This window comes from Lemur catta, chromosome 3 (assembly GCF_020740605.2).
Source record: "Lemur catta isolate mLemCat1 chromosome 3, mLemCat1.pri, whole genome shotgun sequence".
Lineage (NCBI taxonomy): Eukaryota > Metazoa > Chordata > Mammalia > Primates > Lemuridae > Lemur > Lemur catta.
The window spans coordinates 87,964,706-87,977,961 of record NC_059130.1 but is presented as its reverse complement, the minus strand read 5'-3'; the positions used below and the strand labels follow the sequence as shown (position 1 = coordinate 87,977,961).

At 36.9% G+C, this 13,256-nt stretch overlaps 1 protein-coding gene across 5 annotated transcripts in view; it reads left to right on the top strand.

The window, feature by feature from the left end:
- Window positions 1-13,256, top strand: part of OSBPL9 (oxysterol binding protein like 9) — a 161,409-nt gene that overhangs the window by 131,902 nt on the left and 16,251 nt on the right. For all 5 annotated transcript variants that reach the window (XM_045548041.1, XM_045548042.1, XM_045548045.1 and 2 more), the window contains 3 exons: window positions 2,593-2,683; window positions 4,454-4,558; window positions 7,454-7,613. In XM_045548041.1, the coding sequence (XP_045403997.1) occupies window positions 2,593-2,683; window positions 4,454-4,558; window positions 7,454-7,613 (356 nt within the window). The remainder of the gene's footprint in view (window positions 1-2,592; window positions 2,684-4,453; window positions 4,559-7,453; window positions 7,614-13,256) is intronic.

Sequence of the window (13,256 nt, the reverse complement as noted above, 5' to 3'; positions counted from 1 at the left end):
TGTAGAAGAGTTGCTTTTTCTATCAACAACAAAAAGATTAAGTACTTTTAATATCTATGCCGTCAAAAGACAGAATTACAACAAATTATCTGTAGATCTAATTGTCCTTTTGTTCTTGATTCGTGAATTGGGGCAGCTTCCATTCTATAAAGTAGAATGAGACAATGTTCTGGACAATGGCAGAACATTGGGTTTTGTAAGGTGGAAACAAGGAAACAGAACAATAGCAAAAAGACTGATTGGTTAATATCAGATTACTTTTCTTGTAAGGGTTAAGGCAGAGAGTACTTCCTTATTACCTTGACTCAGGTAGACTGGAATCTCCTATTTTTAGGAAAAACTGGTCTGTTTTGGTATGTGTTTTGTTTCCTTAGAGTTCAGTGTGATTATGTGGCATTTAACATGAGTGATTCCATTTTGGTTTGGTCTGGTCTGTTGGGGCCTCCTGCAGGAGCTTAGTATTAACATAAAACACTGGTCTTCCATAATTTTTGTTTGACAATGCAAAAAAATCTAAACGTGTTTTCTTTGGTTGACAAGCCTAATCTTAGAACAGTTCATCTGGAAAACAAAAGATTACATCTAAAAGTTAGAATTCTAGTCCTTTGTTCCAAAGTTATTTCTTAGTCTCTTCAGTGGGAGGGATAAAGAGGTGATATATTCTCATTCTATGGATCAAAGTGTTAATGGAGAGATTTTGCCTTTGTAAAGTACTTGGAGTCCTTTGGTGAAGAGCACTCTGTAAACAAGGAATTTATTTTAAGACCAGCTCCAGGACTGTTGACACACTTGTTTAGTTATTATGATTTGGTCCAGTATCAGAATATAGAATCCAAGTAATAACCAGAAAGCCCTTAGCAGCCGTATAAATCCAAACTCTTCTTTATTTTACAGACTGGGAAACTGTGGCCCATAGTGGATAAGAAACTTAAGGATCCTAAGAAATTCAAGCTCCAAGTCTCTGTTTCTTTGCTTTTCTCAATGCTTCAAAACATTCCCCACTTCACTTTTACTAGGTTTTTGATTATCAGTGATTGTTTTCAGGGCCTCTTCTCTAACCATCCTTTATTTTTTAGTTAGAATATTTATGGTAGGTAGACTATTGTAATTCCAAGAGTCAGAATTCTTGTGTTCAAATCACTTGACTTAAGAGATCTGATTTAGCAATTTTATATATTTATGTAGATGGGGTTTTTGGTTTAAAAAAAATTTAACTTAGACATTAAATGAGAATTCTACAAAAACTTTACCATTATTTCAATGTCCATTGTTAGGTGCTTTTAAGGTTTTACAAATAATTTTTGGGCTCATTCATTAGCAAAATATTTCCCTTATAATTCTGTTTTCATGTTTTCTGTCATACTCTACCTAACATATATTTGAAGTTAGTTTTCCAGTTCAAGGAAAAGTAAAGAACTTGCATTTTCATTTCTTAGGTTTGTCCAGTTTATTCTTCTAAATGGTAGATTTAAACTTTACTCTGTGACAAAGACCTGGCTTAAAATCCCCCCTCCCTTAAAAAAAAAACAAAACAGTAAACTAGGGAGTCTTCAAATGCCATTATGCTGTCAGAATAATTTCTTGGCTTGGCACCAGAGAAATCTGGCCTTATTTTTCCCTCTAAAATTATAACAATAATTTTGAGTATTTTTTTTCCTCTTCTAAATCCTTAAAAAGAAAGTCCTCTTCCCCCTACACCCCAGTTAGAAGATATATCTCTTTCCCTATAGTGACCATAGAACCAGATGCCTATATAGTCAACCCTCTGCAACCATGGGTATCACATCTGTGAATATGACCAACCTCAGATCAAAATATTTGGGGAAAAAATTGGCTCTGTACTGAACGTGTACAGACTTTTTCCCTTATTATTCCCTGAGCAATACAGTATAACAACTATTTACTTAGCTATTACATTGTATTAGGTATTAATATTATAAGTAATCTAGAGATGATTTATATTATGTGGGAGCATGTGCATAGGTTATATGCAAATACTGCACTATTTTATATCAGGGACTTAAGCATCCGTGGATTTTGGTATCTGAGGGGATTCTGGAACCAGTTCTCCACAGATATCCAGGGACAACTGTACTGTGTGGTATACAGTGATGGAAGGTAGCAGTGGTATGGTATGGAAAGATGAGATCCTATTGTTACAGGTACATTAACTGGTCATAGGTATAATGTTTAACACCAAAGCAAGAGAGAGTTTCTGTATCTTTGATAGAGAAACAATATTTGTGGTGAATTAAGAATTTGAGAAGCACTGAATTGAATTGAGAGGTTATTGTTTTTGGCTTCCTAAAATCTCCCCACACCATTTTACAACCCCTTCCAAGTTTTTCCATTTAGCTTTAACTTCTTATATGACAGAGATTCATTCATTTTCTCTCCTTACTATGCTTTATCGTAAGAAACTCTCACACGTTTATATAGAAAAGGTATTTCATTTCCTCTTTGCATTTTGATCAACATATCTGTGTAACTAACCTAGGATTTTCCTGTCAGAAATATGGGCATTTCATTCATTTGGGAGGGTCAGCCTGAGAAGGGCATTTAATTAAAAATTACTATGTTTCTTTATCTTAGAGTACTATTAATCCTGTAGATGCAGTGTATCAGCCTAGTCCTTTGGAACCTGTGATCAGCACAATGCCTTCCCAGACGGTCTTACCTCCAGGTATAGTATCTGGAAAAATGTTTCATAGATTCATTAATGAGAAAAAACTTAATTTGTGTGGCTGTCATAGTAATTTTAGCTCTTTCTGGATTTTTTTTGTTGTTTGTTTTTAATAAAGGAGTCAAAAACTAATACAACAGAAAATAAACTGGAAGAAGTTGATAGTGTTTTTTGGTATTGGGGCTTTTGAAGTATAATGAAAGGAAGTTTTGTTTACAAAATGAGATGGAAAACAAACATGGTTACTAAGACTTGGATTAGCTGGTAGGGCAGAATCCTATGACTCAGAATTTATGGCTAGCAAGGAAAAATTAATATACCCGAATAAGTATAATCCAGATATGTTCTGGTTTGGAGCATTCTTTATAGCTCTGAACAATGCAAATTGTTTATTTGTGGTAGATTTTTACATAATGATAAATGGAAGGATAAAATCTATGATAACCTACTGATATCTGTATTTTTAAGGATCGAGCAATGAATATTGTCATTTTTTAAAACTGGCAAAGAAGGGTTCAGGGCCAACACATAGCTATACTTGATTCCTTTGCCTTTTTGTTGTATCCAGCATTTCTCCCATCCAAGTACTAACCAGGCCTGACCCTGCTTAGCTTCTGAGATCGGACGAGATCGGGCACATTTAGGGTGGGATGGCTGTAGACTGCATCAACATTTCTTTGTTCTCAGTGATGACATAGTGAAACCTGAAATTGTGCTGTAAAAGGGAAAATCCTTTTTAAAAAATACTTACAAGTGTCCAGGCACGGTGGCTCACGCCTGTAATCCTAGCACTCTGGGAAGCCAAGGCAGGAGGATAGCTTGAGTCAGGAGTTAGAGACCAGCTTGAGCAAGAGCAAGACTCCGACTCTACAAAAAATAGAAAAATTCGCTGGGCATGGCGGCAGATGCCTGTAGTCACAGCTGCTTGGGAGGCTCAGGCAGGAGGATCGCTTGAGCCCAGGAGTTTGAGGTTGTAGTGAGCTATGATGACACCACTGCACTCTCGCTGGGATGACAGAGACCCTGTCTCAAAAAAAAAAAAAAAAAAAGAATACTAATAAGTATGTGAAATTCTTTTGTGAGTTATTACTCCTAAAGAGAATTAGTTTAATATCTCTTAGGTGACTAAAGAGGAGGTAGTACCATTGGAAGCATTTGTTGGTTTTACAGAGCAGTTGTACTGTGGTATTGGGCTGCCATGGCTGGTCTTTTGATATGCTGCCTGGTGTCTTTATACTCTGTAACATATCATCGAGTTTAAGAATTTGGGAAGGCCGGGCGTGGTGGCTCACGCCTGTAATCCTATCACTCTGGGAGGCCGAGGCGGGTGGATCGCTCGAGGTTAGGAGTTCGAGACCAGCCTGAGCAAGAGCGAGACCCCGTCTCTACTAAAAATAGAAAGAAATTATCTGGTCAACTAAAAATATATATAGAAAAAATGAGCCGGGCATGGTGGCGCATGCCTGTAGTCCTAGCTACTCGGGAGGCTGAGGCAGTAGGATCGCTTAAGCCCAGGAGTTTGAGGTTGCTGGGAGCTAGGCTGACGCCATGGCACTCACTCTAGCCCGGGCAACAGAGTGAGAACTCTGTCTCAAAAAAAAAAAAAAAGAGTTTGGGTAATCAGGAGTAGTAGCATACAACTTTGCTTAATGGAATAATACAGTTTCAAAAATTATTGATCTTTAAGATTTTGAATCCCAAACAGTTGCAGTCAACAGAGTGTGTGTTTGTCTGTTTGTCTAACTTATTTTACATGTTCAAATCTCCTAGAACCTGCTCAGTTGTGTAAGTCCGAGCAGCGTCCATCTTCCCTACCAGTTGGGCCTGTATTAGCTACTTTGGGACATCATCAGACTCCAACACCAAATAGTACAGGTACAGATTTGTGTAATTCCTTTACTTAACTCCCCATTAACATTTGAAATTTGTGTTTGACCTCTGATGGGGGCAAAAAGGCTTGAAGAAATGTGTTATGTATTTCTGTTGGTGATATCTTAGTTTTACCATTATAGTTCCATACATGAAGTGGTGAACTTTGTGACTGAACCAGAAGCTTTATTAAGTAATTATAATTTAAATAAAATAAACTATTACAGGGTTTTGTTTGTTTTACCTTAGGATTTATTTCAGGGATCAATATTGACTTTTTAAAAACATATACCCACGTTAGATTTGCATACTCTTTTTGTAAAGGAATCAGATGATGCCAAAGAAAAGCTGAAAGTCCTCTCTACTCTCCCCTCAGTCACCTGTGTGCACGTATAATATGTACATATACACCTGTATTATGTATTTTTATTGTTGTTTTATTTTAACCTAAATGAGGTCATGTGCTTCTGTGACTTGCTCTTTTCGTTTAACAGAGAACACGTAGAGAGCTTTCTATGTTCATACAGTTAAGTCTAGAGCACTCTTTTATAGCTGCCTGGGTGGGTATTACTTGTTTTTCACTGATGGACATTTAGGTTGTTTCCATTATTTTTCTGTTATAAGCAATACTTTAGTGATATCTTTGTACAGCACCATTGGCACATGTGTACTTTTTTAGGAAACATATATCAGTCTTTCACTTGTAGCCGATTTTATAGGCAGAAAAAAGATATTTCATTTTATTTTGTATTTTCTTAATTTGTTTAGATTTATGGTCTTTATTTTTTCTCTTTTATAAGGACACTATTAATGTTAGATGTTAGATTTATTTCTTGTTTTAAAACTAATTAAATTTAATTTGAGTTACCTGTAGAACCAAACTCAAGGAAGCACTTAGTCCTTTTGACCCTATTAAACCTGGAGACTAAAACCAAAACCAGTCTTGAGGAAGTGAAAGGTCAGCTCCTGTTGTTCCTCCGCAGATTTCTTTCCTGGGTAGGACTTTTCCATGTGTAATAATGAAAAATTGCCATGTGATTTTAGCCCACTTTGATATTGAACTAGTAAAGTTACTGATGCTGTTACTTTGGTCTTTAATAGAATGGGCAGACGCCTTCTGCACTTTGAAAGAAAAAATCATCAACAACAGTTCTTACTTAAAGCTCTTGGGAAAACACTGATGAGCAATTTGAAAAATGAAGTTGAAATGTTTTGGTTGATTTCCGTATTTCATAACCTGTGTCACTTTATTCATTTAAAAAATAGTACCTTGTATGGTTTTTGGTTTGTTTTCTATGAGGTGAAACAGTGAGGAAGCTCTTCGTTATGTCCATTAATTGTAAAATAAATTATTTCAGAAGATAAAGATTATCTTCTAAAAATTATTTTAGAAGATATTTCAGAACCTAACATTTTAGAGTAGGTAGGTTTAAAGAAAATTTGAAAATTAAATCAGAATGTTATATATGACTTTCTTGTATGATTTTTTTCATCCTACCTTCATTTTTCTTCATCTTTCTTTAGCTCTCACTACTACAAAAAAGAAATAAAGAACTAAGAAGTAATATTTGCTGTCATTAGTAAATCTCAGTTCTTTTATTTGCAGTTCCCAGTCGAACTCATTTTCTTCTTAGACACATTTTCAATTGTGTGATCACCTGGAGTGTTTCCACATTATTTAATCATTTATAATTCCTGGTCTACTTTTTCCTATTCCAGTAAGAGAACATTTCTTTCCCCTCTTATTTCTACTATTGGAGAAAGAAAGGGAATTTGAAGTTATTTTGCTAAGGTGTGAGCTACCTTTGGAATTTTCAAAGTATTACCTTTCAGGAGGCAAATTTTTTGTGTTGTGGTTTAAAAATATCTTTGTGACCATGTCAACTGTGTGGCAAAGTGATTTGTTCTTTTCCATAACTTTTGGACCATAACTAAAGAAATTGGCTAAAAATCTATGAATGGCTCTGGATTTATTTTTATTGCTATCTTCAATTTCTTCCAGAAATGTGGTCCTAGCTTTTGGAATGCCAGCAGTGACTTAATAAACTTTAATCTCAATTGGGCATCTGTAGTGGATTAGCAGAAACTGCCTGACAGCCTTTAGATGCTCAATAAGTTAAACCGATCTTAATGTCCCATTGGCCTGATTTATACTTTTGTTGTTATTTTATTATTAGACAGTACACCAGGAGATCAACTGAGAATAGATGGTAATCATCTTTCTCTGGTTCTCCTTTAATTTCTATTGTTAGACTGTTTAGGAATAGAAGTTCTTCCCAGTCTTTTTCTTTTCTGCATTCTACTCATAGTAGCCCTCTGTTTTTACCTCTGCCTCTGAGCCCCAGGTACCTGACTTAGGTGGAAAAAAAGTGAGGAATTTGGATGGGGGGTGTGTTTTCCATGTGACTGCCAAAAAATATTGACTAATGTGGATGTGATACACTGAACAATATTTTAATGTTCATGTCGTTTTGATATTCTTTCCATTTTCTATTCCCATTGGCTCACTGCTACATTTTTAGTTACCTGGATCTACAGTGTAAAATAAGAGCCTTAGCTTCTCATTGGTACTGGTATCTGTACCAAAACTCACATAATCAAGAGCTCCCTTTCTAATTTTAAATATAAATTAATCTTTACTTGTAGAATGAGGACATAGCATTGTTTTCATTTTTAATAAAAGGTTTTTTAAACAAGGTTGTGTCCTCATTCTATAACATGATTTGCTTTGTTCTTTGTGTAGTTTAAATACTGATTTTCTTTACAAATAGCATAGGGACTTCTACCAACTTAACTAAACTTTCTTAATTTCAGGAAAATCTGTTTCAACCCCGTCTTCCTAATTTCTTCCCCTCTAATACCAACATTTTTCTCTAATTAAAAATTTTTTTAACTTCCTAGGCAGTGGCCATTCACCACCTAGTAGCAGTCTCACTTCTCCAAGCCATGTCAACTTATCTCCAAATACAGTCCCAGAGTTTTCTTATTCTAGCAGTGAAGATGAGTTCTATGATGCTGACGAATTCCATCAAAGTAGCTCATCCCCAAAGCGCCTGATAGAGTAAGTAGAAGAACAAAGTATGTAACTAAATGACTCTCTTGATTTTTAAAAATGTAATTTGATTTTAAGACTGCTATTAATGACAGATGTACCTTGTTAAGTTATTATTTGGGAACAGTAAAGAAGACAACTTTTTTTTTTTTTTTTTTTGAGACAGTCTCACTTTGTTGCCCGGGCTAGAGTGAGTGCTGTGGCATCAGCCTAGCTCACAGCAACCTCAGACTCCTGGGCTTAAGCGATCCTACTGCCTCAGCCTCCCGAGTAGCTGGGACTACAGGCATGCGCCACCACGCCCGGCTAATGTTTTTCGATATAGATTTTTAGCTGTCCAAATCATTTCTTTCTATTTTTGGTAGAGACAGGGTCTCACTCTTGCTCAGGCTGGTCTCGAACTCCTGACCTCAAGCAATCCACCCGCCTCGGCCTCCCAGAGTGCTAGGATTACAGGCGTGAGCCACCGCGCCTGGCTGACAACTTATTTTTTATAGTTTTTTAAATTGGTATAATGGTTGCATGGACAACTTTTTTTTTTTTTTGACACAGAGTCTCACTCTGTCATCCTGGGTAGAGTGCAGTGGCATCATCATAGCTCACTGCAACGTCAAACTCCTGGGCTCGCATGATCCACCTGCCTCAGCCTCTGGGGTAGCTGAAAACTACAGATGTGCACCACCACATCCAGCTAATTTTTTCCATTTTGGGTAGAGACAGGGTCTCATTCTTGCTCAGGCTGGTCTCGAACTCCTGACCTCAAGTGATCCTCCTGCCTCAGCCTCCCAGAGTACTAGGATTATAGGCTTGAGCCACCTCACCTGGCCTGGACAATTTACTTTTAACCAGCTTATTGAGCAAAGCCAGTTCTGTTTTACTTCTGACTTAATCCAAATGGAATAAACAGCACCAGCTATAATACTGTGCTGATGTTATTAGTTGACCTCTGGACATTGCTATAGCACCAACATTAGGAGATGATCCAATGAGAGAGAATAAGCTACAAAGCATTATACATCAGATAAGTTACTGTTAACTTTTTTTTTTTCTTTTTTTTTAGAGTGGAGATATTCAACAGCTATAAGCCAGGCACTATATTAGGTGAAGGGACGATACAGAGGTTTAAAAGACCCTGGTTATTCTCTGATGAGTGGGAAAAAAAAAAATTAAAATTAAAGAAAAAGACCCAAGCCCTGCCCACAAAGAATTTATAGTCTATGAGGAAACAAACATTTAAAATCCAATGGGATATGTAGTATGGTATCTAAGTCCATTTGGGCTGCTGTAACAAAATATCATAAACTGGGTGGCTTATAAACAACAGAAATTTCTCACAATTCTAGATGCTGGGAAGTCCAAGATTAAGACACCAGTGGATTTGGTGTCTGATGAGCCTGCCTCCTGGTTCATAGACAGCTGTCTTCTTACTATGTCCTAACTTGGAAGAAAGGGGGGGCTAGAGAACTCTCTGGGATCTCTTTTGCAAGGGCACTAATCCTGTTCCTGAGGGTACCACCCCATGACTTAATCGCTTCCCAAAGGCCTCACCTCCTAATACTATCACACTGGTGATTAAGTTTCAATGTATGAAGTGGGGGAGGGGAGGGGCGGGGCAGACAAACCTTCAGACCATAGATATGGTGAGGATAAGCACAGAAAGCTATGGGACATTTTGAAGTAGAAGCCAGGGAAGGATTCCCAGAGGAGGGAGGGAATGTGATCCTAAGGTGAGATGTGCTTGAATAGAGAGAAAGGAAATGGGGATGAGGAGAGGAGGGAAAATGGAAATGTTCTCATGTAGATGGAACCCTGTTAGAAACGCCTAGAAGCTAGGTGAGCTTGGTTTCTTTGGGGAGCTGTACCTAAGACTGGTTTGTGACTGAAGCATAAGGTATGGTGAGCAGTTTTTTTAAAAAAAGATACAGAAGAGAGTTGACAAGGGGCCAGGTCATGAAAGAGTCTTTGAGCCTTTTAAGAATTTTGAACATTTTCTCACAAGTGATGGCAGTTGCTGGTGAGATTTGCATTTTAAAAAGATAGATTTGCCTAAATTGTGTAGAATTAAATGCAGGGGGGTAAGATTACATGGAGGAAAACCAGCCAAAACCTGGTAGTAAATTGAGAAATGTAGATGACCTGCACAAAGTTGCTAGTATTGGGAATGGAAGGAAGTGCGTGAGTTCCAGAGATACTAAGGAAGCAGATTTTTGACAGATCTTGATAATAGGTTTTCCCTCATTAGAAAGTTTTTGACCTTTTTATACCATTGAATGAAAGCTGGGTATCTACCATTGTACAGAAAAGGTTTTAACATGCATTTACATGTTAGCTAATAAGCAAAATACGTTTCTGCTCTAATGGTCTACAGGTTGCCATGGTTAAAACTTTGGATTCTTGGAATCTCAGAGAGAATGAGTTCTAAGTCTGTTTTGCTTCAAAATTCTGTGACCTTGACTTGTGGTCAAGTTCTTTAACTTTTGTGTAAGCCTCAGTTTCCTCATTTGTAAAATAAGGATAATAAGAGTTTTAATTTCAGAGGGTCACTGTGAATATTTAAATGAGAATAATGTAAGTTGAGTGCTTAATATAGTGTCTGGCACTTAATCACTCAATAAATAAAAGCTGTTATCATAGAAAGCAAATTATTATTTATTTGCTTTCATTTTACTTATGTTTGTCATAGACATGGCTGGCTTAGTTTTTTGTTGGGTGCTTTTTTCCAACTCTTCTAATTTCTCCAGGGTTGGTACTATTGCTATAGCTTGGGTTTTTGCTTTTTAAGACAGTACAAATTTGGAAACAATTATATGTGAATTTGCAAGCTAAGTACCATCAACCAGTCCTTAGACTGTTAAGGTTAGTGTCGTTTAATAATATTGGGCAGGACTCTAGTTCTCTTAAGTGTGCACATGAATTGAGAAATGTGTCATTCATACACATTAATAATTGCATCACAACTACTCAAAATCTTGGCATTTGTAAGGAAAATGTTTTGGTTCATGAAGTTTTTTGACTTAGTGGATCAAATTCAACTTTTGAATATGGGAAAAAATGAAATATATTTGGTCTAGCTGAACAAGTACAGTTAAGGCATAGCATTTGAGTTAAGGAAGGGAGGTTTAAATCCACAACTCAAGAAGGCCAGTTTATTAGAAATGGTTTGGTTTAGCATTTTGATTTCTTAATGTTGAATGTCAGGAAATAAACTATTGAAAAACCATTAGGAGTTTGCCAATAGAAGTTTCACTTTAATGTCAAAAAACCATTTTTATGATAATGGATTAAAAGAAAACAAGCATTTGGAAAATTCCACGGTAAAGGTTATTATCGATTTTTGAAGGGTTTGATCATTGTTTTATTAAAAAAGAATTAAAGACAATATCTTACACTAGACATGAGCTATATTCTAGGTACAGTTGAATATCACTTATTAGTATATGCACTCATGTATCTGTTATCTAAAACAGCGGTCCCCAACCTTTTTGGCACCAGGGACTGGTTTCATGAAAGATAATTTTTCCAGGGATGGGGTGGAGAGTGGTGGAGCTCAGGGAGTCATGGGAGTGATGGGGTGTGTGGCTGTAAATACAGATGAAGCTTCCCTGGCTGGCCCACCGCTTACCTCCTGCTGTGTGTGTGTGGTGGAGGGGCAGTTCCTAAGTTTCACGAAAGACAATTTTTCCATGGCGTGGGGAGGGGTGGTGGTGCAGGGGGAGGGGGTGGAGCTCAGGTGGTGATGCACGGCCCAGTTCCTAACAGGGCATGAACCAGGATAGGGCCATGGCCTGGGGGTTGGGGACTGCAGCTCTGAAAGCATATGACTATTTTCAGTAAAAGCTTGATATTAATAATATATGATTAGATCCTTATGACTGATAGTCTCTGGCCCCAGTTTCAGAGATTCTCCTGAAATTTTTATGAAATAGAGACATTTAAAACACCTGTTGTACCCATAGTAGGCGTGCCTGCAAAGTCATCCACATGCTCGTTTGCCTCTCCTTTTCCTCGCTCTTGTAGGCTTCCTCCTCTGTGCTCTCCCAGTACCTGATCCCCTGACAAAAGTGCAGTTCATGAACTGCTCATTTGAAAGGGTCCAGAGTTAAGTTTTATGTTCAACTAACCCATTCTGGCTTCCTTTTCTCTCTCAGTTTCACACTCTTCCTTATATACCCTAATCTAGAAGCCCAAACTGGTAGGGAGTACAGATGTTTTATTTGGGTAGCACAGTGTGTTCTGTTGACTTGTTTTTGTTTTGTTTTGTTTTTAATGGGGCCTTTAAATATCTTCAGCTTGAGTATGCTCGCTGCAGTTCCCTATTTTTATAACTTGGCCCTATTCATATATCGATGTTCTCTGCCTAGCCTCTGTAGTCATTTGAACTTCTGACACCTGCTGGTCATCAGCTGCTATCACTTGTTTATAACTCTCAGGTCAAATTTCTATCTACTATTTTCTCTGTCTTTCTAAAGAAAGAGAACTTGAAAGCTTATGTCCTCTCACTATTCCGTTTCTAAAGACCTGTAGTAATGATAGCTCCTGTGAGTTATGTTATTGAGCAGTGTGGTTTTCACATTTATAAATTAGATGAAATTACATGTTGGAAAGAACTTGTACTTTGGAGCCAGGCATGCATTTGAAATGGCTTCACTATGCTCCAGCGTATGACTTCAGGCGAGTCATTGAACCTCTGAGTATCTGTGTGTTATGAAGAGTAATTGTGTCTACCTTATAGGGTTGTTTTAAAGATAATACACATACAGTGTATGGCTCATACATACTAGGTACTCAATAAATTATTATTATAATTAATTCAGAGCTTTAAATGTTTTGGTGTACTTTATGATCTTATGCTTAAATTCTAGACAACTTAGTCCATTGCATATAAACCTTTCCTTTATGCATATTTGTTGTTATTTGTCTTTATATTCTTCATATCCTTTGTTCCATAAGGTAAATTATGGAATGGGTGAGAAATTATCCCATTTTTTTCCATTTTAAGCCTTATTGAGTATTTCACTTGGCCCAGACATATTCTAATCATGGATAAGAAGAAAAGCAATACATAAATAGGATCTGATTTTTGGAATTGCATCTAACCTGAGATTCTAGTTTTATAGGATTTGGGGTTTTCAGATGAATTGATTTAAAATATTAACTCTATTTTGATGGTGTATGAAAGAGCCACAAAACATTTGGAAGATAATTTTCATGCAGTTCTTTTATTTAATGATACTTTGATTTCTCTTGCCTAGGTCTTTTACTCATATTTTCCATTGCCTCTCAAAACTGGTGAGGTAGGCATTAGTTACAGTACAAAGAAGCAATATTTAGTTACCTAAGGAGTTTTGAAAAATAGATGAAAAGAAGGTAAGTAACCAGGGCAAACTATGTTTAAATTAGAATACATAATATATTCTAATATTCTAGTGTTCTGATACAAGCAGAGCCCAGAGGATTTTTAAGCAGTGAAACTATTCTTTATGATACTGTGGTAGTGGATACTTGTTATACATTTGTCAAAGCCCATAGATTGCACAATGCCAAAAGTGAACCCTAATGTAAACTATGGACTTTCTGTAATAATAATGTAGTGTAGGCTCATCAGTTGTAACAAATGTGCCACTCTGGTGTGGGATGTTGATAGCTGGGGAG